Source organism: Oncorhynchus masou, chromosome 17, assembly GCF_036934945.1.
Source record: "Oncorhynchus masou masou isolate Uvic2021 chromosome 17, UVic_Omas_1.1, whole genome shotgun sequence".
NCBI classification, from domain to species: Eukaryota; Metazoa; Chordata; class Actinopteri; order Salmoniformes; family Salmonidae; genus Oncorhynchus; species Oncorhynchus masou.
Window position 1 is genome coordinate 21,500,023 of NC_088228.1, and position 24,559 is coordinate 21,524,581.

The window sequence follows — 24,559 nt, forward strand, 5'->3', positions numbered from 1 at the left end:
CCCTCCCAGTCAACCAGATACTGGAAACCCCTGCCCCGTGGTTGAACCCTCAGGAGGTGTTTCACCGTGTACGCTGGCTGGCCATTGATGACACGAGGGGAGAAATGGGCCTAGAAACAGAAGACAAGAGACAGTTAGACATGGCTTTGACTCAACACAGAAAAGGTAGTAAAATACGGAGCGTACAGGTCAACAGTGGATGAACAGCAGAGGGGCTAATGGTCTTGGAGTGGGGGAGACAGGTCTCGGCTTCTGGGGGTATAGCCACGGCCCTATAGCAACTTTCCAGTGCCCCAGACTTGACCTTCCTGGATACCGGTCGGTGCTGCAGAATCGAAGTGGCACGGGCCATACTGAACCCCTCCTGGAGGTCCTGGTACTCTGCAGAGCTGGCGGAGAGGTCCAGGGCAATTTCCATGCCCCCAGGAAGACATCCCAGGGCAGGCAGAGCTGACTTCAGGCAATGGGTGTGGCAGGACTGGGCTCCAGCCCACGATGGCACCAGTAGCCCAGTCAATGGAGGGATTGTGTCGATGGAGTCAATGAGTCAATGGAGGGTTTTGACTCAACCAGCAGGAACTGGATGGCCTCACTGTGGTTCCCAGACACACGCAGGCTGACGGGGGTGTTCTGGTGGGTGACACGGTCTATAAAGCGCCCATCCAGCGATCTAACACCCATGGGAATGGAGAGGGGTTGAGTGGGGATGCCCAGCTCAGACGCCATGGTAACTTTCATGAGACTCACATTGGCCCCCGAGTCGATGAGTACCTGGAGAGACTTGGACTGGTAGCCCCACAGCAGGGTGGCATAGAGAGTGGGGCGAGTAAGGGGAGGAGAACAATTATCTTTCAGACCCACCATTGTACTCACTCCAACGAATGAGCTAGCTCTCTTGAAGTGACAGGTAGACACAAAATGACCGGCAGTACCACATTCCAGGAAACTCTGGGTCTCAAGTCTGCGTATGCGATCGGCTGGAGGCAGCCTAGCCCTGCTGAGCTGCCTAGCCCTGCTGAGCTGAATCGGCAGTCTCCGGAGGCTCTTGAAGGGACTCGATTAAGCACGGATCCTTTCGGGGACTTCCAGAGTTTATTAGCTGCAAGGTGAGATCTGAGTGAGCGATAGGAACCGCAATCAAACCTCTTCTCCCTCCTACCTTCCCGTAGCCGACTATCGATCCAGATGGTTAAAGCGATGAGTGAGTCGAGATCTGTCGGTAGTTCTCGGGCTGCCAGCTCATCCTTTACCTCTGCCAATAATTCATACAGGACCGTGTCGAACAGCGCTTCCGGTTCCAGGTACCCTCCCTACACTCCACCTCATAGTCTGCCACATTGAGGGTGTCCTGCCGAAGCTGGAGTAACGTCCGGGAAGCCTCTCTCCCGGGTCGCTCAAACTTTGCATACTTGAATTAGTCAGTAAAGAGGTAAAGGAGTTGAAGGCAGGCCTCGAAATGACTGAATATAAAGCTGTGACAATGGATAAAGAAACAAGCTAGAAGTGACAGTCAATACAATAGAAAAAGATGTTAATGAATTTAAAAAGGAGAACATCTTTCAGAGAGAAGCATTCCTTGATATACATACCAGATCTATGACGGAAAATCTAACACTTTCTGGTATTCAAGAAAGAGAACGAGAAGTTCCTGAAAGATTAGTGAATGAATTCTTTCTTACAGCGCTTCAAATCCCAATCGATGCTGTCGATAAAATCCAACTCGAACATGTACACTCTTTTGGACAACGAGGACAGAGTGATGAGCACCCAATCGTTGCCAAATTTGCTTTCTTTAAAGATAAATAATGGTTAAAAGCCTGTGTAAAATACTCGCTGGCACGAAAATAGGCATGAATGATCAGTTCCCGAGGGAGATTGCAGAACGGGGCAAATTTCTGTGTCCAATCTTCAAGCAGAATAGATTAAAAGTGAAGCGTGTAGCTCTCGTAGTCGATCAACTGTATATTGACAACCAAATGTTCAGAGACACAAAGACTACTCCATTGCTATTCTAAAAATGTAAAAGTTCTCATAGATGAGTCGAATAATGGAACACCAAATTCTAGCCATGGTAGGGATTGTAATATATATTTTTAAATAGATAAAAAAGCAATACATTTAAGAAAATGTTAAATAAACTACAACTACACTATACCATTCAAGATAGGGCATGTTGTACAATAATTATTATTTAACTTTCCATTTAAAGCATTTTATAAGTGGATAAGACAGGATTAGAAGAAAGGAAATCTAGCAAAATAATATATCTTCAAATATAATGAATTGGAACACAAAAGTACTCAATCAACATGATGGAGATGTGTGGATGTATTGTGATGGAAGGTGTGGTGTGTGTTTTTGTGTTTGGAAAGCTTGGCATTTAAACCTGTTATGGCAAGGCGATCCCCTAGGGGAACTCCCCCCCCCCCTCATTCAGCTAAAAAGGTGGCGCAGGGAATTCAAAAATATTCTTTAGAAATATTTAACTTTCACACATTAACAAGTCCAACACAGCAAATGAAAGATAAACGTCTTTTTCATCTACCCATCATGTCTGATTTTTAAAATGTTTTACAGCGAAAACACAACATATATTTATGTTAGACCACCACCAAATAAAAATAAAAAAGCAATTTTTCCCAGCCAAAGATAGTCACAAAAGCAGGATTAGAGATAACATGAATCACTAACCTTTTGAAAATCTTCATCGGATGACACTCATATGACATGTTACACAATACATTTGTGTTTAGTTCAATAATATGCATATTTATATCCACAAATCTCAGTTTACATTGACACCATGTTCAGAAATGCCTCCAAAATATTGGGAGGAATTATAGAAAGCTACGCCAGATAACAGAAATACTCATCATAAACTTTGACTAAAGATACATGTTCTACATATAATTAAAGATACACTGGTTCTTAATGCAACCGCTGTGTCAGATTTGTTTTAAACATTACGAAAAAAGACTACCATGCAATAATCTGAGACAGCACTCAGACGTAAATATATTTCTCCGCCATGTTGGAGTCAACAGAAATACGAAATTACATCATAAATATTCCCTTACTTTGATGATTTTTCATCAGAATGCAGTGCAAGGAGTCCTAGTTCCACAATAAATTGTTGTTTTGTTCCATAATGTCCAATACTAGTGTCCAATTAGCTGCATTTGCTAGCACTTTCAGCTCATATGCCCAAAAGCTGACGCTGGTCCAGGAGAACTCGGACGAAAACTTCAAAAAGATATATTCCAGGTCGAATAAACTGGTCAAACTAAGTAGAGAATCAATCTTCAGTATGTTATTTTTATATATTTCCAATAACGTTCCAACCGGAGCATACGTTTTCATCTGCAGCCAAATGGAACGATGGTGACACCCACAGACAAATGTGCCACAGGGAAATGGCATTCTATCGGGACAGTGACTATTTCTCCTCCCATTCGGTCAAAGTTCACACCAGATGCTCCATTCCACGTTCTACTGAATGAGGACATCTAGTGGAAGGCGGAGGAAGTGCTACCAGATCCATATCTTATTTGGAAGTGGATAGGCGATGACTTGAAATTAGATATGTATTCAGAATTTCACTTCCTGTTTGGAAGATTGCCTGCCCTATGAGTTCTGTTATACTCACAGACATAATTCAAACAGTTTTAGAAACTTCAGAGTGTTGTCTATCCAATAGTAATAATAATATGCATATATTAGCAATCTAGGACAGAGTAGGATGCAGTTCACTATGGGCACGCAATTAATCCAAAGTGAAAATACTGCCCCCTATCCCCAACAAGTTTTAAGTGAGTGGGTAAGGAAACTGTTGCATATCCCAGAACCTGCGAGCAGGGTTTGCGAGAGAGAGCTTTCAATGTTGTTCAGATGAGGGTTATACATCTTAAAATAATAAGTATTTATTGTCCTATCATGATGGAACGGTCCCCAACCCTATACCCCAGACACCCATGCACTAAAGAGAAGTCCTTATCTGTTTTATGGGCTTACTGTATGTTGCCTATATGCAGACACAACAGAAAGAGGAATGTGGACAGAGACCTATTAGAGCAGCACAGGCCCCTCAAGATTCGGAGCATGCCTGGCAGGGTTGGTCCTATAAAGCCAGAGCACCCTGATGGGAGAGCATAATATACAAATAAATTCTCAAAGCTGCTAATGAGAACCTTGACGACCTTGTACCTAGCCGGTGGGGATTCCGGTGGTGTACCCCCTCCCAGGTAGTGGCAGTGCTGGCAACACTGGCTGCAGTAACCCATGGGGAAGGGGTCACAGTCGGACAATCAGAGAGGGGGCATATTATTGTGACCCCTGTGGCACAAAATAATCAAAGGTCTGACTGCACAGAAATGCTTGGGAAAGTGGTCACAACAGGGGACCAGTGTGTGTGTGTTTCAGGGAAAGGGGGTGTTTAGGACTTGACATTGGTCAATCAAATCACTCCATTTTTGCCAATTTTGCTCAATCTTGCATGCTTTCTCAAACAGCTGTAACTGTATATGCATTCGTAAATCAAGTCCTTTCTTGAGTTGGGCTCTGGAATGTAACAACCGTTGAGCATCTGAGCTTATGGTTGATTTGGGGGGGAAATGGGTTGAGTGTGTAAGAGTGTGTGTGTGTGTGTGTGTGTGTGTGTGTGTGTGTGTGTGTGTGTGTGTGTGTGTGTGTGTGTGTGTGTGTGTGTATCCCACATCTGTTGCTAGGGGGTAAGGATGTTCGGGACAATATTGAATGAATCACAATAATTGTTGGCTAAAATAATAATTGCTTGACAAAAATGTAATGCAATGACATTCCTGGTTATAAGTAACAATCCTTTGCATGAACGCTCAACATTATTATGCAATAATTAATTAAGATGCACAAGATTTTTGAATATACGTTGTTTTTAACAGCTATATATAAAGCAAATTGTGTTGAGAGCATTGGAAATGCTTTCAGAGGTTGATCTGCTTCTGTTCTGTGGGTAGTACTGTGTGCTCTTTTCGAAGGATGGGTCCTCTCAGGTGGCCTAGGGATCCGGGGGACAGGGGTGGCCTGCTGGTTGATGGGATGACAACCCAAATTGGGATGGGGAGGGGCTTTAGCGGGTGGAATAGTGGAGAACAATCGGAGGGTTATTTAGTAGCAATGCAAATATCATAGTACAGCTATATATGGATATTCAATCACTATGATACTTTTTAATGGTCAATTTACAAATAGAAATTATGATACAAGTTTCAAATATATGTATCTCATTATGGTAATTTTATAGCCAGTTAAAAAATGTAATGGCTTCGCAGATAATAAGAAGTCTAACAATATTGATCTGACATAAAGAGAAGGAATTTAATACAATTTGGGGCGGCAGGTAGCCTAGTGGTTAGAGCGTTTGGCCAGTAACCGGAAGGTTGCTAGATTGAATCCATGAGCTGACAAGGTAAAAAGCTTTCGTTCTACCCCTGAACAAGGCAGTTAACACACTGTTCCTAGGCTGTCATTGTTAATAAGAATTTGTTCTTAATGACTTGCCTAGTTAAATAATAATAATATCTATTGTTTACAGGAAAAACTCATTTAACAATTTTAGATGAAGTTGTGTGGAAAAAGGACTAGGGGGTGAAATATACTTCTCCCATGAGCAAAGAAACTCAAAAGGGGTGAAGATATTAATTAACAGTCATTTTGATCCGGATGTGCAAATCGTCCAAACAGATCTGCAAGGTAGACGGATGATTTTAAATATGCTATTGGACCATTAACAGATATGGCTCATTAACCTTTACGGACCAAATAATGATCCACGTTTCTTTGAAAATATATATAATAAATGATCAACCCTACAAGCAATACAAGACTCTATTATTATGGTGGGAGATAATTATACTGTTTTAAATACCTCAATGGACTGTAAAGGAAATCACACTACAAACTATCACCCTCATGCTCTTAAGGAAATCATGAATGTCATGGATATATTGTAACTAGTGGATATATGGAGGCTTAAATATCCTGACCTAGTGAGATATACATGGCGGAGGCTCAGTCAAGCTAGTCGTCAAGCTAGTCGTCTTGACTACTATGTCATTCTCGTTGGCACCAATAGTTAAATACGTGTTGATAGGGGGCAGAATTTGGTCGGACCATCAGATAAATTGACATACACATTACACTGAATTTCCACATTTATTCAAAGCCTATTGGATGATAACTTGTTTTTAACTAGGACAGAGCTATTTATAACTGAATTTTTCCGACATAACATAGGTCCAGCAGATCCCCTTATTATATTGGACACTTTTAAATGTGCCATTCGAGGCCATGCAATTCAGTACTCGGCTCTAAAACAAAAGCAATTTAGGTCAAAAGAGTCATATTAGCAAAGGAAATAGAAGGTCTAACAGAACAGATAGATAGAAATAAAAACTGTAGCATAGAGGCTCAGAATAAGTCAGAAGAAAAACAAAAAGAAATGTATGAACTTATTCAAGAAATAACACATGTAATAATAAAGTAAACTGGATGGAATATGGGGAGAAATGCAACAAATTCCTTTTTCATCTTCAACATAGAAATGCTACCAAATACAATTTACTGAAATGTGTCACCCATGATTCACCAAATTATATTTTGAAAGAGGAAGCAAAGTACTTCAAGCATATTTGTTCATTTCATTTCATAATTTTGCACGCCCAATTTTTCAGTTTTTGATTTGTTAAAAAAGTTTGAAATATCCAATAAATGTCGTTCCACTTCATGATTGTGTCCCACTTGTTGTTGATTCTTCACAAAAAAATACAGTTTTATATCTTTATGTTTGAAGCCTGAAATATGGCAAAATGTCGCAAAGTTCAAGGGGGCCGAATACTTTCGCAAGGCACTGTATGTTCACCTTCTCTATGTCTCACAAAGACACGGCGGTTGGAACCAAAAATCACCATTTTTACTCATCAGACCAAAGGATAGATTTCCGTTAGTAGTGGTTTCTTTGCAGCAATTCGACCATGAAGGCGTGATTCACACAGTCTCCTCTGAACAGATGCTGTTGAGATGTGTCTGTTACTTTAACTCTGTGAAGCATTTATTTGGGCTGAAATATCTGAGGCTGGCATCCCAAATTATATCGGGGGTCGGCTTTTCTCTGTCCAATATCTCTACAATTGTATTTGTAAAGGTTTAAATTTTTTCATTTACGTATTTAAATATATTTTGGGTCTCCAAATTCTGTCCCGAAGTGTATTTTCTATTGGTGTATTGGAGCATGATACCGGAGAATGATCTGTTATCACTATATCGTGAATTTTTGTATACAGTCATTTTTTTGGTGCATTTTTGAAAATGTAGTCAAATCTTGAGTAAAAGAAAAAGTATTTTGTTGTTGGGAATAGTAATCTCCAGGTGTCCTGTAAATGATTTGTAGAGATTACATTTTTAGCCTCTTTGGAGGATGCCCGAAGTTGCCTTTTTTATTACTACATCTGCCAATCTTGTCAAATTAATGATTTATGTCCCCTGCTAAAAAATTATTTCTGTCTGGATTTGATCTAATATAGCTGGAATTCTATCTAAAAACATCAGATTTTCCCCTGGTGGGATATACAATGAAATCAATGTATATTTTTCACCACGCAAGGTACAGTGCAACATTAGAAAACAGCCTTCTTGGTCCATGTGCTGAGATAAAAGGGAAAATTGTGTATTCTTATTTATCAGGATGCCTACACCTCTACTGTTACTAGAGTACGTGGAAGCATAGGCCTCTCCAACCCAACTCCTCTTTAAATGTTGGAGCCCGTGCACACTACATTCCATCATGGAGCCCGTGCACATTCCATGTGACAAATTTACCTGAATAGAATCAAAGTTAACCTTATCTGTTCCGTCTACAGTGTTATTGAAGAATCAAGTAAAACATTTTAGCAGGCATGACATAGGAAGGCGGTGGGCATTCTATAATATGGGAGGAACATTGTATAAATACATAGTTATTGTATACATTACATACAGTTTATACAGTAGACAGTGTGGGCATGTGGGCTGAGTAGACATTTAACAAAAAAAAACACAAAAATAAACACATAAAGCAAAATACGTGTACTTGAGATTCTATGCCTTTTTAGGGCTATTAAGCAACGACTCCTCTCTGTTTCAATATGATATGTTGGATACAGGAATAAAGACAGACACCAATGTCAAGTTCAATAGCCTTGTTCAAGCATTGTACAAATCCCTACATGCGGAGTCTGGGGAACAGTCCGGCTAGTCGATTACCTATCAACTAGATTCCGTAGCACTCTCCTAATGAGCCCCCCCATAAAACTGTGGATACATTGTACATACATTTGATTAAAGACTGCCACTTAAGTACTGTGGTTAGTTTGTATAGCCCTGAAATTAAATTATAGTAGAGTGGCTGGTGGGGGTCTACTTGGGGTGAGAGGGTCCTCCGAGAGACTGAAATGGGATGATTGGAGGCCCCACACACACCTCAGAGAAGTGTCTTATGTTCTCCCAGTCAGCCCATCCCAATCCCCTGGACATAGCCCTTCTCCATTCTCACCAATAACAACCATTAAATTAGTTGTAATAACAAACCAGGAATAATAATGATTCAACATCCTTTTCTAATCTGTCCAGAAATCGTATTAATTTTAAAACAGGTTTACGCTGTAATATAATTAAGTCCTTCTCTCTCTCTCCCAAACTAAATATATCTCTCTCCACCACCCCCTCCCAGTTTTCCTCCCTTTACCCCACCCAAGCAAAGCTTATCCCCCCTCCCATCTTTACTCACCCTTTCCCCCCCCAACCAAGCTTATCACTTCCTTCCATCCTTGCCCTCCTTTACTCACCCAGACCAAGTTTATCCCAACCTCCATCTACCCCCTCCCTTCTTCTCAGACACATTTGCACCCCTCGATACATTGATTATTCATCCATTCTCATTCATTCACACACAACATACACCCTATTCCTCCGCACACCCATTCTCTCCCGCCCTCCTGTACATGTACATATTCACATCGTTCACAGACCCACACTTGCCAACATACACACACATCCATAGAACAATTATTGACAATTTTTGACTTACATGCTATATTTCCTCTTATATTGTCTTTTCAGTGACATGTATATCATTGGCTAATTCTATTGTTACTTCCTGGAGAAGAACAATTGCATGGGTAATAGATTGTATTGGGGTGAGAGGGAAAGAATATTGTCTCAATTTACAATAAGCTGGGTTTGGGCATCACTGTATGTAGCCTAGTGTGCTTTTCTCTTCTTTTCTGCTTCTACCTCTCCTCAGGGAATTGAGCTTTCTTTCAATTGGAAAGGTTTTCTACAGCCTGTTCAGGGCTTCATCGGCGCTTGTGAACTCCATTCCCTGTGCTCTCTTCCATACCCACAGTACTGCCGGGAATCACAGTTGAGACTTGATTCCTTTTTCCTCTGGTGAATCCGAATGAATTTCTTGCATTTTTTCCTCAGCTTAGCAGACAGGTTCTGGACCAATCAATGCACTTGCCATGGATTTTGATTTCCTTTCCCCCCTATGCCTTCAGAATGTTGACTTTGTACTGATAGTTGCACAGCTTAATTATTACCACTTAAGGGTATTTAGAGTTCTTCTGTTTCAGATTCTCAACTAGTCTAAAGAAGGCCAGTTGTATTGCTTCTTTAATCAGAACAACAATTTTCAGCTGTGCTAACATAATTGCAAAAGGGTTTTTTAATGATCAATTAGCTTTTAAAATTATAAACTTGGATTAGCTAACACAGGAGTGTGAAACACAGGAGTGAAGGTTGCTGAAAATGGGCCTCTGTACACCTATGTAGATATTCCATAAAATATCTGCCGTTTCCAGCTACAGTAGTCATTTACAACATTACAATGTCTACAATGTATTTCTGATCATTTTGATGTTATTTTAATGGACAAAAAAATGTGTTTTTCTTTCAAATAAAAGGACATTTCTAAGTGAACCCAAACTTTTGAATGTTAGTGTACCTGCCAAGCTTCTCAGATATCAGCTTGAATACTTAGCTGGAAAGGTCTACTTTTTTTTCATCTTCCGGTAAAGACAATATTCTCATATTATTTTGTGTTGTTCTGTTTTCTAACTGGTCAAGTTCATCTTCTAAAGTTTGCACATTTGTTTCCAGAGGCCAATTTTGTTGTCTTATTTCTCCACTTTTGTCTGTACTCTACTTTCCCTTCGAGCAAATCTACTTTTTTTAACAATAGATTTTGACAGTTTGCTTTGGTGAGCATTGAGAGCATTGAGAGCATTTAGCAATGTTTTCCTGGATATCTTTCAGCTGTTCGTTGCTCTCATTTGCATCTCCAAGTAGTTTTTTCCTCTAAGGGAATCCATGTCTTGTTGGGTTCGAATCGCAACATTGCTTTACCCACAGATTAGTACATAATATGTACATAATATATTTTTAAATGAACCTTTATTTGACTAGGCAAGTCAGTTATTAAGAACAAATTATTACTTACAGTGATGGCCTACCCCGGCCAAACCCGGATGACGCTGGGCCAATTGTGCTGCACCATATGGGACTCCCAATCACGGCCAGATGTGAAACAGCCTATAACTGACCACTCACTCTCTCCTGGTTGCTTGGGGATATATTGATCTATTGATTTTAAAGGATTAATTTCAACTATGTTGTCTGGCTGTTACATACAGTTGAAGTCAGAAGTTTACATACACTTAGGTTGGAGTCATTAAAACTAGTTTTTCAAATTTCTTGTTAACAAACTATAGTTTTGGCAAGTCAGTTAGGACATCTACTTTTTGCATGACACAATACATTTTTCCAACAATTGTTTACATACAGATTATTTCACTTATAATTCACTGTATCACAATTCCAGTGAGTCAGAAGTTTACATACATTATGTTGACTGTGCCTTTAAACAGCTTGAGAAATTCCAGAAAATTATGTCATGGCTTTAGAAGCTTCTGATAGGCTAATTGACATAATTTGAGGTAATTGGAGGTGTACCTGTGGATGTATTTCAGTGCCTCTTTGCTTGACACTATGGGAAAATCAAAAGAAATCAGCCAAGACCTCAGAAAAAAAGTCTGGTTCATCCTTGGGAGCAATTTCCAAACGCCTGAAGGTACCACGTTCAATCTGTACCAACAATAATAGGCAAGTATAAACACCATGGGACCACGCAGCCGTCATACTACTCAGGAAGGAGACACGTTCTGTCTCCTATAGATGAGCATACTTTGGTGCGAAAAGTGCAAATCAATCCCAGAACAACAGCAAAGGACCTTGTGACGATGCTGAAGGAACAGGTGCAAAAGTATCCACAGTAAAACGGGTCCTATATCGACATAACTTGAAAGGCTGCTCAGCAAGGAAGAAGCCATTGCTGCAAAACCACCATAAAAAAGCCAGACTACGGTTTGTAACTGCACATGGGGACAAAAATTGTACTTTTGGAGAAATGTCCTCTGGTCTGATGAAACAAAAATAGAACTGTTTGGCCATAATGACCATCGTTATGTTTGTTACGACAGGGAATTTATACTCAGAATAAATGTCAGGAATTGTGAAAAACTGAGTTTAAATGTATTTTCTAAGGTGTATGTAAACTTCATCTTTATAATCACAGTTTTGATGGTACAAAACAGAGCTGCTCCCTCCCCATGCATCCTATCGGTACACGCATGTTCCTCTGACCATTGTTGCATCCCATCAGGAAGTGTTCAATATTTATGACAGTCGATTCAATGTCCAACTTTTCTCGGAGCATGTAGACAGACTTTTTTCCCTTCTTCTTGCACTGTGTTATTTTTTAACCCTATCTGAGTTGACATGTAACTTACTTTCAGTGGATCTTCACAAGGTGATTCTGAGTAGTTCTCACAGACAAATTTCCATTTACAAGTGTGGAAGATAAACATTGCTGGTTGCACACAGGAAGTTTGCACTTTATTTCATTTATTATTTATTATGCACTTTATTTCACTTTATTTCATTTATTTCATATTGATATCATTCCATAAAATATCATGTTACACCTTCCAAGTAAAATCAGTGTATCACTGTGATGTGTATAGAAACTTATTTTGATGATTGAATGAAATCCCAACCAGGTAAAAATGATTTATGATTTCCTCTGGTTTGGCATCTAACTCAAACAGGCACCAACAACAAAACACATTTATCCCGTCTTGATTCCTGTATTTATTTGATCATGTCTCTGACACTTTGTGGTATTATGTTGTTGTGTTGCGCCCTCATTTCTAACTACCTTAACCCCTGATTCTTTCTCGTGGCACAAAGGCATAGAGAAGACATTTCAAATTATAATGACAGGAAGAACAATAACAGCCAGTTCTGGCCCACAGGAAACAGACTCTTCTGAAAAAAATGACTTAGGAGAGGGGGTTATGGAGACCGGGCTGTTTGGGTTGGATCAGAACAGTGATGTAGCTTACGAGGGAGGAGGAGGATATTAGTGGTTGTCAGGCCACAGCATTGACAGATTATTGTATGCTTTGTATAAGTGGGATTCACTGTCAGGTTTGCAAAGAAAGAGGAGTTACACAAACATGGGTTCATTGGAATGCCATAGTGTCTGACTCATTGGCAGTCATTGGCTTTACATATACTAAATGGGGATTCCCTTATCAAATACTTGAGGACTACACTTAGCTGGTTAAGGCCCAGCAAACTGCTGCAGGACTCAAGGGACAGAATTACGTCTTTTAGTGAAATAACATACATCCACTCAAAAAGCCACCCTCTAGATAACACAATCATTATTTTTGAATCCATATTTCCTCGTACTGTAAATGTGTTATTTTAGGCTCGGGCAAAACAAACTTACATCATGACAAAATTAGCATAAAAAGAAAACAATACATAGCCATATATTTAGACATATCCTAAATATATGGCTCTGAAACAATACATCACAATAGAAGAAGTAGTTCATCTAAAAGCCATCACCATGGCGCCCAGCCCCAGTATGCCTGCAGCCTCTGATCTGAGATAATACAGCCTTGTTCTGGTGATACAAATATGAAATTCAATTCGTCCTGAATCATAGCGTCATAAACCCAGTGATTCTTCATTTAAATGCACCGTGGCTGTTTCCAACATGACACCATGTTCCCTATAAAGTTCTACTACTTTTGACCACAGAGCTCTATGGACTTTGGTTAAAAGTAGTGCACTGTATAAGGAAGAGGGTGTCAGTTGGGACACAGCCTGTGTTAGGTAATATTTTTTGAAGGCTATTGAGGACTGATAAGGTCCTTACTTCATTTGGAAATATAGAATGTACATCATTTGTAGACAGGAAACTTCTCCAAATATAATGTGTTAAGATATACTTTTTTTAACAATGTGAGTAGTATTGGTATGTATACTTCTGCAAAAATGGCCTAAGGAGTGAGGAGAAGAAGAGACCTTCAACCCCTATAGGTTGCAGGTGCTGCAAATGAACAGTGGCCAATGATCCTGAAATACAAGGCAATTTGCCAAGTGCAGCTGGAGTAATGAGAATACACTGAGTATACCAAATATTAGGAACACCTTCCTAATGTTGAGTTGCACCCTCCCTTTTGCCCCAAGGAACAGCCTCAATTCATCGTGGCATGGAAAGTGTTGAAAGTGTTCCACAGGGATGAAGGCCTATATTGATTCCAATGCTTCCCACAGTTGTGTCAAGTTGGATGGCCTTTGGGTGATGGACCATTCTTGATACACACGTAAAACTGTTAAGCGTGAAAAACCCAGCAGATTTGCAATTTTTTACTCAAACCGGTGTGCCTGGCACCTACTACCACTTAAAGACACTTAAATATGTTGTCTTGCCTATTCACCCTCTGAAAGGAACTTATACACAATCCATGTCTCAATTGTCTCAAGACTTAAAATCTTCTTCTTTAACCAGTCTCCTTCCCTTCATCTGTACCGATTGAGGTGACTTTAACAAGTGACATCAATAAAGGATCATAGCTTTCATCTGGATTCACTTGGTCAGTCTATGTCATGGAAAGAGCAGGTGTTCTTAATCTTTTGTAAACTCAGTGTAGAATTGTAATGTTGCTAGAGAGAGATTTACAAGGTAGAGGGGCAGAGTGCCAGTGGAGGCTGGCTATTGGTATAGTGAACATGTCAGGGTGTTTGCACATTAACCTGTGCAAATAGGGGTTACAGATTCACTTCCCAGGGCCTGGGTCTGTCTGCGGTTAGCCAGAGCCTGACAGAGCTCTGTAGCAACCCAGCTCCATTAGGGATTCAGCACCATACATGCAGACATCTCTTTATTCAGCAGCTCTGGTCTGGACAGATACTGTATACTGTGTGAAATAAAGGAGGACAGTTTGAGAGATCTCAAGAGAAAGATGGAGTTGAACAGAACCAGGGGGGAAAGGAACAGGTATAGGATCGATCTTAATTCGACCAGTATTGTGGCAGCAAATGAACCCTTTAGCAACAGGATTTTCATGTTTAGTCCATAATGTTGCTTGATTGGTGGTTAGGCTAGTAGCTGGCCAGTATTAGGCTACATGAAACGTGCAATACTGTTAATACAACTGTGTGTTAGTGGGGGTTTTCAGTGAATTTATGTAAGTCACGAAGCTCATCTGCGTTTCCTGCGGCACAGGAAAATGTTCAGCAACAAAATTAAGATCCTACATCTGTAGCAGCATTACAGAATTGCTCTGGTGCTTTGCCCCCCCCCCCATGTTCTATTGTGACACAGGACACTGGGTATGAAGAAATAGTGACACTTCATTCCCCTAGTACAGTATGTTAAACAGGCAATTTGACCTCCTGAAAGATCCAGGCAGCCACTAAGCCACCAAGGCAGGCATTTTTTTGTAGATAGAAAGTCCTCAAGGGGAAAGATATACACATGTGGATTTTAAAACATCTCACAATGTTCAGTACTGGGAAAAGAGGGGGCTGGGCAGGAGGAGTCAAAAGGCTTTAGGCCTCTGTCCCACTCAGATAAGCTTATAAAGTGTATAAAGATATGCAGAGCGTCGCCTCAGTGTTACAACAAGGATGCTATTCCCTGAGGGTGCCGGGTGACACTGTGATCTAGCACGGCACCAGGGAGGGAAGGAACATCAATGTCGCTTTCATATATAATGCAGCATGTGCTGTAATAGCTTGTGTAACCCCTCTTTAAGAACCTCTCAGTGTAATGGCAGCTGAATGAGAAATGAAAGAAGATCGAAATGGGAGCAAGGTGTTGTATAGACACATTTTACAAAAAGTATATTCTCGTCAGATGAAAGTTTTGAAGTTTATTAGAAGTATATATAAAACAAGAGGTAGCCTAGTAACATGATTTATTTCTAACAATTATCCGGGCCTGGCTTTGTGGTGTATCCCAGCCTTCATATTCTTCTTCAATTTCTGAGAAATTGATCTTTGTGCCTTTTTGTCTAATATAAAACCTGACTGCAGGTAATTCAGAATGTCACTCATTGCACACTGAAAGGTTGCAATTGCAGCATCTCTGCTATCTCTTTATTACATTATGATTTAGGCTTCTCAAGTTTTAATAAATAGGATTCTGTGTTATGTTAAGGGAAAGGTTCATGTATTTCTTGACCTACACTAGTTGGTGTTACCACCATGTAGTTTTCAGCATATTACTGTACATTTTCTTTTAATACTTCCCTACAGTATTTCTCTATTGATGACGCATTAGATGGTAAATACACTCAGAGTCAGTGTCATAGGACAATTTCACAAAAAACACAAGGACACCCCAGGATTTTGATTACTGTTGATCAGATCAGACACTGACACATTTTCCATTTGCATCATAACCATAAACATCATATTCTTTATTTATTTAACGAGTCAAGTCAGTTAAGAACAAATTCTTATTTTCAATGACGGCCTAAGAACAGTGGGTGAACTGCCTGTTCAGGGGCAGAACGACAGATTTGTACCTTGTCAGCTCGGGGGTTTGAACTTGCAACCTTCCAGTTACTAGTCCAACGCTCTAACCACTAGGCTACACACATAAACAAATGTTTGCATATATTTAACAACATACAACAGTTGTACCAACCTACAACAATCTACCACAAACCTACAACAGAACAATGGTGTTACTTGTGTAATTTCACCATTACTACACAGGTATAAAATAACTGTAATAGAATTACATATATTTTGTTACATACTGTATATATTTGTACATTTTTATTTAGACAGTTGGAAACAGATGGGGAAGACAGTCAAGTTGGAGAACAGTAGGAAAGGTGGACACAGCGATTGAACCCCGTTCTGCAGTGGGGAGCAGTGTGACTGACCAGCAACGTTACGGCTGGCCCACAGGCTCAGCACCGAATTCTATTTTTCAAACGTCCAGACATGCTATTTATTCCACTTGAGCTTTTGTCATACATGCTCCTTGTCCTGACATTTCAATCAAGCCCCAGGCGTCCTGGTACCTGTTCTCTGTAAGACTGAAAAGTGCTATTGGTCGTCAACAGACAGGAGTTATTTCATGGTCGAGCTTGATGGTAATGTTATGTTCAAGGTGAAAGTAGATGGACGGGACATAGGGGAGGCTCAGTACATTTGTTATTGGAATGGCGGCTTAAAATGCATGACAAGATTTGTGTTTTCATTATTGCCTGTGCTGATACTCTGCTTTTGTTCCTCTGTGATCTGTGATGAGGAGTGGAGCATTTGTCTCCAGTGAAAGTGAAGCACTCTACTGTCGACTCTCGTGAGTCATCCCTCTTCACTGCCTTCAATGCAACTTTATAAGAAAAGTTCTCTTTTTAGACCTCTCTCTCTACATCGTTAAGACAAAACCTGAATCTTTGCATAATTGGAGTATGCATATTTCAACTCTTTTCTTGTATCATCTCCAGCCTGAGCCATAAAAAGAAAGCTTTGGATGAAAGGGATATTCAGCTCATGGCTCTGAAAGAAAATACGTATCTGACAAAAATCCAGGCTTTTCAACTCTTTTTAAAACACACTTTTAAGCGTGCTTTTGGGTGCACGGTGAAATTAAAATGACTTTCTTCTGGTGAATTATTTGCCTGCTCAGGTCACTTATTGATTTTGCGTAGTGCTTGACAATGGCATCCCAAAGCTGTCGGTGCTTACTGAGTGTCCTGTCAGAGTGTGTTGTCAGAGGGTGTACCCAAATGTGTATTATGTAAAGTACAGTTTGTATATTTGATATTGTTTCTGGCAGCCAGTTTTATAGGGTTCATGATCATAAACTTTGAGCAGAATTGCTTTATGCCTCAGTGTTTTTTTATCATTCCAGCTAGCAGGGGGCTGAATTGGGAGAACCAATTCACATTCAATTTCCAGAGAAAATGACCACTTCCAGGAAAACTGACACTATTCTTTTCTGGTCATCTCCCTTTCTGGTTCTCTACTCACTTTCACACTACTAGTCATTACAAGATATAGCCTTAAATGGCAATATGCCATAGTAGTGCCAAAATAATTTCCTTACTTGTCAACGTGCTCCCAGCTCCCACAGTGCCTCCTCACTTCCACCCGTTCAGCAGTAGGCAGCCCGGAGGACGTAGGATTGTTAGTCGCCACGCTGTCAGTTCTCATTACGGTCACGTCAGGAGGATGACCATTAAGTGCATCCAGGGCGGAAATGCGTGATAAAACACCTTGCTCTTGAAGAGTAAATTGAGATAGTCAATGGTGTTGCCCCGAGCCGTTGATCCTCATCCTCCTCTTTGTCGCTTCTAATTGAGAGGCATCCTAATTGAGGCCTGACAACAGGCCTTGACGAAACCCAATTGTCTCCAAACGATGTGGGCCCACTGCAAATGTAGAGACCTAAATACCTGAGGAAAACGTCCTATGAGTTTGTAGTCTCTCTATACAACTTCAATACATTTAGCCCATATGATGCCTGAGCTGGAAAGCAGGGCAATGAGGGCATCAAATCAAAGTGAATTGTCACGTACACAGCTTTTCAGATGTTATCGCGGGTGCAGTGAAATGCTTATGTTTCAACAGTAAAAAAGTAAAAAATAAATTAAGAAATATCAGAACGAGCAACATCAGAACACGCAATTATATAGCATATGGTGTGTATAGAGAATATTGGCAGTATATGCAAAGAAAAGGTGTGTACAGAGTAGTTATGTAGGATGATCCATGACTAGAATCCATGACTACAGTATGTACATATAAAGTAGGTAAAACAGTATGTTTTTTACTCACAGTATGCATATTTGTGCAAATAAACTAAACTAAACTTGGTGGATCTCAGTTGCTGTGGCATAGAGGAGCAAGACCATTATGCAAGTCCCATGTGTGTGGCTGAGAGTGAGTCAGAGAGCCATTCAGGGCCTTTTATTGAATATGTCAATTTGACTATAGAACTGCATGTAACACGTTTCACTTTAATCAAAGGAACCCTGCACTAGTTAATGGGTATGAAAATAATTTTGTCCATTTGATTTATTTCTCATCTTTCTGGTTCTCATTGATTTGGTGGATTCGCTGGTTAGATGGCTTGGGTTTTTCAAATGAGGACACTTCCTATTATCTACGGGCGGGGGGAGGGGTTAAAAATGTACCTGTCCCAAGGCCAAAGTCATATATGATCATATAGCAGCTGAACCTAATATGTTACAGTATATCACAAAGTATATTTAAGCAATAAGGCACGAGGTGGTGTGGTATATGGCCAATATACCATGGCTAAGAGCTGTTCATACGCACGACGCAACACGGAGTGCCTGGATACAGCCCTCAGCCGTGGAATATTGGCCATATACCACAAACCCCCGAGGTGCCTTATTGCCATTATAAACTGGTTACCAATGTAATTAGAGCAGTAAAAATAAATGTTTTGTTCTACCCGTGGTATAGGATCTGATATACCATGGCTGTCAGCCAATCAGCATTCAGGGCTCGAACCACCCAGTTTATAATTGAACATATCTCCCAACTCTCAAATACCTGGAGTGACTTACACACCGTCTCGTCTTCAGTTTTATAATGACTGTTTCAGTTCAGCACACATGCGCCAAGTCAGTTGTATGTTCTCAACCTGAGGGTGCAGTGCTCATAAGTAACCTTTAAAGATTAGCAGTAATGACATGAACTGCAAACCTCATGCCTGTGGTTGGTTTCAAATATGCAGTCTAGGGGAATTGCCCTGCTTTCTGATAAAAAAAAAAACGAGAATAATATGAAAGGTTGACTTCCCATTTCAGTTTAAAAAAAATAAGCAGATTTTCAATCAGATATATTCTTTTGAAAAAGGCTTTAAGTATTCAGACCCCGCAGGCGTCATGGCATGCTGTGTTTGACTTCCTAAAGATACATCTGAGAGACACAACCTTATACACAGTTCAATTTGTGTCCTCTAAAAAATGAATTGTTCTCCCATGAACAGAGAGCATGTGTCATTTAGTGTAAGTCTCACTTTTATTCTGCTGATTGAGCTTTGATAAAATACTTCATCGTTTTAGAAAAGCCCTCTGTCTAGTCTGTCTCACAGAGATGGTAAAATGTCATCGCAGATAATCACTTTCTGACCAGGGGCTTTTCTAGTTTGGAAGCAGTCCCTCAATGTGATTCATTCTGCGGTTTGTTCCTGTGAGAGGATTACAGTAGAAGGAAAAATCACTAAAGCCATGGCTCTATTGAATCCCTGTATCAACATGTTCTATGTGCTCAATATTTCGACTTCCATATCCTGTGGGAAAGATCAAATATTTGGTATTGTGTGCAGAAATATATTTAGGCGTTCTGAACATCGCATAAGCATCCAGTTCTTTTCCACAGCCAATTATTCTTTCACAATAGATCAAAGACTAGTTTCAATTTTTGGAACAGAGGCAAACCCCAACACCCTACTCAACCACCCATCACAGTTTTTCACTATTATCTCTTCCCTGTAGATCCTATCGGAAGTCTGCCGGTAAGCACGGTGGTGTCAGGAGAGCCCGATCTCTAGGTACGAGGCTCTAACACCGTGGTGGTTCACCATGAGCCCTGTACGAGGCTGGCTGCTGGGCCAGGTTCTACTCCTTCTGGGGACCCAGGCTGCTCTATCCCCGTCCGGCGAGCAGGGGAAGCTGGTCCGGACCATCAGGGTCAGACGACAGGCACCTTCAGATGGCCCCACCAGCCAATCTAACAACCAGACCATCAAGGACCAGCCAATGGTCTTCAACCATGTGTACAACATCAACGTGCCCCTAGAGTCTCTGTGCTCAGTGGATCTGGACTCAGCAGTGCCTCTACCTAGCCAGGCCACCAGAGGGGCTGTGTCCAGTGAGGGTGGGGAGGGCGCCACGGAGTTCACAGAGCAGACAGTGGATGCAGACAGCCAGGTCATCTTCACCCACCGCATCAACATCCCCAAACAGGCCTGCGCCTGTCCTACAGCCAACATCGTGCAGCAGCTGGCCATCCGCATCGAGATGCTGGAGAGAGAGGTGTTGCTGCTGAGAGCACAGTGCAGCTCTGGTAACTGTGGCTGTGGAGAGAGTTCAGCCATGGGTAAGTAGGGAATAATAGTACAGCTTGACAGTATTATTAGAGCTACTGTACCCTGGTCATAGGCTAATTTGAGGCCAATGTGGAATGTCAGGGTTTCATTTCATTCAGTTACTGAGCATCTTGGTTTGAGTAGAGAGCACCAGGATATGAAAGCCTGGCGATTTTTAGTGGTCATAGTTTTATTTTAGACTGTTATTTGGTTAAAAAAAATAAAAAATGTACACTGTTACAACAGATGATGTTGACATTAGAAAGCCATACGGTATCTTTAGTGATGTTGTTTTGTGTCCTCCTTTCTTCCTCTAGGTCACCTGGACTTTATTCCCCAGTGCAGTGGCCATGGCAGCTTCAAAATGGACCTGTGTGGCTGTGTGTGTGAGGACGGCTGGACGGGCAAGAACTGCTCTGAGCCGCGCTGCCCAGACAACTGCTCCGGACAGGGAGTGTGTATGGAGGGTGAGTGTGTGTGTGACCGTGACTTCGGGGGGGACAACTGCTCAGAGCCCCGCTGCCCGGCGGACTGCTCCGGTCGAGGGCTGTGCATGGATGGGGAGTGTATCTGTGAGGAGAACTTCACTGGAGAGGACTGTACACTGGGTCGCTGCCTCAATGACTGTTCTGACCAGGGCCTGTGCACCAACGGAACCTGCCAGTGTCGCCCGGGATACGTAGGAGAAGACTGCTCCTTGGCCTACTGCGCCAACAACTGTAGTCAGAAGGGCATTTGTAAAGAAGGCTTCTGTGTCTGCCAAGATGGCTTCGCTGGAGAAGACTGCTCTGCAGGTGAGAGAAAGAGGAAACCGTAGGAAAACAGACAGTAGCTCCTCTTAGAGAGGTATTCATTTACTTAAAAAAGCTTTTTGCTATTGTAGTTTCCAAGAGTGGATATATATGGGTGGATATTTGGTTATTTGAGACAAGCCTCATTCACATTAACTATAAGCACTCGGTTACGTTGCGCCGGATGTCATTCACTTGAATGGTGACGGTCCTCAATGGAGTGGAATCGCAATGACCCCTTGCTGTTGAAGGCTCCGTTGTGAGACGGATGCCACATACATCCTTCTTCTTCAGTCCGGCCAGAGTAAGAGCAACTTGTAAATAATAAAGTACTATTTTAATAATGGCTGATGAGCCAATTATATTTTATGACTGTTGCCTCCCGTTTTAGTTCTTTTTAATGGTAATGACGTTTGTTTTGATTATAATTATTAGGTGGAGGTCACTAGCTACAGTATAGCCTAGCTCAGGGTTCTCCAACCCCGTTCCTGGAGAGCTACTGTCCTGGTTTTCACTCCAACCCTAATCTAGCAAACCTGATTCTAATAATTAGCTGGTTGATAAGTGGAATCAGGTTAGTAACAACTGGGGTTGCAGTGGAAATCTACAGGACAGTAGCTTTCAAGGAATTACATGGGAGAGCCCTGTCCGAGCTTTAGCTGCACTGTAAGATAGCTTGCCTTGCTGGAAGGTTATAGAAACAAGTTGAGGAGAAAGTAACTAAATAAAACAACATGTTTCTCCTGTTGTCACGCCCTGTTTATTTCTCTATTTGGTTAGGTCAGGGTGTGATTTGGGTGGGCATTCTAGTTTTCTGTTTCTTTGTTGGCCGGGTATGGTTCCCAATCAGAGGCAGCTGTCTATTGTTGTCTCTGATTGGGAATCATACTTAGGCAGCCTGTTTTCCACTTGAGTTTGTGGGATCTTGTTTTTGCACAGTTACTAGGTAGCCTGCAGAACGTTACGTTCGGGTATTCTTTTGTTGTTTTGTTGGTGTTCATCAAAAAATAAAGAAAGATGTACACTTTCCACGCTGCGCTTTGGTCTCATTCCGAAGACGGACGTACCGGTCCCACGCATCAGGCCTCCAGTGCGCATTCACAGTCCAGAGCTTCCGGCGACAGTACCCAGTCCAGAGCTTCCGGCGACAGTACCCAGTTCAGAGCTTCTGGCGACGTTTCACATTCCGGAACCTCCAACAACGTTTCACAGTCCGGAACCTCCTGAGATGGTCCACGGTCTGGAACCTCCTCAGACGGTCCACGGTCCAGAACCTCCTGGACGGTCCATGGCCCGAAGCCTCCAATGATGATTCATGGCCCGAAGCCTCCAGTGATGATCCATGGCACGAAGCCTCTAGTGATGATCCAAGACGGTCGGCAGTCCAGAGCCTCCAGCGACGGTTTGCAGTCCAGAGCCTCCAGCGACGGTCGGCAGTCCAGAGTCTCCAGCGACGATCCACGGTCCGGAGCCTCCGGCGACGATCCATGGTCTGGTTCCACAGAAGCAGAGGAATTAGCAAGCGGAGCGGGATCTATGCTCCGAACCGGAGCCGCCACCGAGGCTAGATGCCCACCCGGACCCTCCCTCATAGAGTCAGGTTTTGCGGCCGGAGTCCGCCCCTATGGGGGGAGAGGGTACTGTCACGCCCTGACCTTAGAGAGCCTGTTTATTTCTCTATTTGGTTAGGTCAGGGTGTGATTTGGGTGGGCATTCTAGTTTTCTATTTATTTGTTGGCCGGGTATGGTTCCCAATCAGAGGCAGCTGTCTATCGTTGTCTCTAATTGGGAATCATACTTATGCAGCCAGTTTTCCACCTGAGTTTGTGGGATCTTGTTTTGGCACAGTTACTAGGTAGCCTGCAGAACGTTACGTTTGTGTATTCTTTTGTTGCTTTGTTGGTGTTCATCAAAAAATAAAGAAAGATGTACACTTTCCATGCTGTGCTTTGGTCACATTCCGACGACAAACGTAACACCTGTCTTGAATAAGAAGGTCATATTTTGCCATCTTCCAAAATCTCTGACGAGAGACTCTCCTCCACATTGTCTTGCGTTGTGGAACCCTATGCTCTCAATCCAGTAGCGGAGAATGCAGGAAGATAAGATATTATGTCACAATGTAAATGGGGAATAAGGCTCTGCATCCCATCATATCTACAGATAGTGAATTTTCACAGAAGTTATGGTAAGCAGTCTTTTTTAACTTCATGCGACGAGCAATCCCGTATTCGGGATCCTATTTATAGCCTCAAGCTCATTAGCATAACGCAACGTTAACTATTCATGAAAATCGCAAATGAAATGAAATAAATATATTTGCTCTCGAGCTTAGACTTTTGTTAACAACACTGTCATCTCAGATTTTCAAAATATGCTATTGAACTATAGCTAAACAAGCATTTGTGTAAGAGTATTGATAGCTAACATAGCTATAAGCCTAGAATTCAGCCAGCAACATTTTCACAAAAACAAGAAAAGCATTCAAATAAAATAATTTACCTTTGAAGAACTTCAGATGTTTTCAATGAGGAGACTCTCAGTTAGATAGCAAATGTTCAGTTTTTCCTGAAAGATGCTTTGTGTAGGAGAAATCGCTCCGTTTTGTACATCACGTTTTGCTACCAAAAAAAAACGAAAATTCAGTCACCAAAACGCCAAACTTTTTTTCTCCATAATATCGACTGAAACATGGCAAACGTTTTTTAGAATCAATCCTCAAGGTGTTTTTCACATATCTCTTCATTGATATATCGTTCGTTGAAGTCTGCTTTCTCCTCTCAATCACATGGAAAAATACTTGCAGCTGAAGTTTGCGCACCAATTTCGACGCAGGACACCGGGCGGACACCTGGTAAATGTGGTCTCTTATGGTCAATCTTCCAATGATATGCCTACAAATATGTCACAATGCTGCAGACACCTTGGGGAAACGGCAGAAATTGTAGGCTCATTCCTGGCGCATTCACAGCCATATAAGGAGACATTGGAAAACAGCGCTTCAAAAATTTTGCTCATTTCCTGTTTGAAGTTTCATCTTGGTTTCGCCTGTAGCATCAGTTCTGTGGCACTCACAGATAATATCTTTGCAGTTTTGGAAACGTCAGAGTGTTTTCTTTCCAAAGCTGTCAATTATATGCATAGTCGAGCATCTTTTTCGTGATAAAATATCTTGTTTTAAAACGGGAACGTTTTTTTATTCAAAAATGAGATACTGCCCCTAGAGTTCAAAAGAAAAGTCTATTTAACAAGTCAG

General features: G+C 41.5%; 1 protein-coding gene across 1 annotated transcript in view; it reads left to right on the forward strand.

The window, feature by feature from the left end:
- The first annotated feature begins 918 nt into the window (after positions 1 to 918).
- Positions 919 to 24,559, forward strand: part of LOC135558236 (tenascin-R-like) — an 82,956-nt gene continuing 59,315 nt past the window's right edge. The window contains exons 1-3 of the mRNA XM_064991963.1: positions 919 to 1,106; positions 19,976 to 20,523; positions 20,830 to 21,306. Of these exons, the coding sequence (XP_064848035.1) occupies positions 919 to 1,106; positions 19,976 to 20,523; positions 20,830 to 21,306 (1,213 nt within the window). The remainder of the gene's footprint in view (positions 1,107 to 19,975; positions 20,524 to 20,829; positions 21,307 to 24,559) is intronic.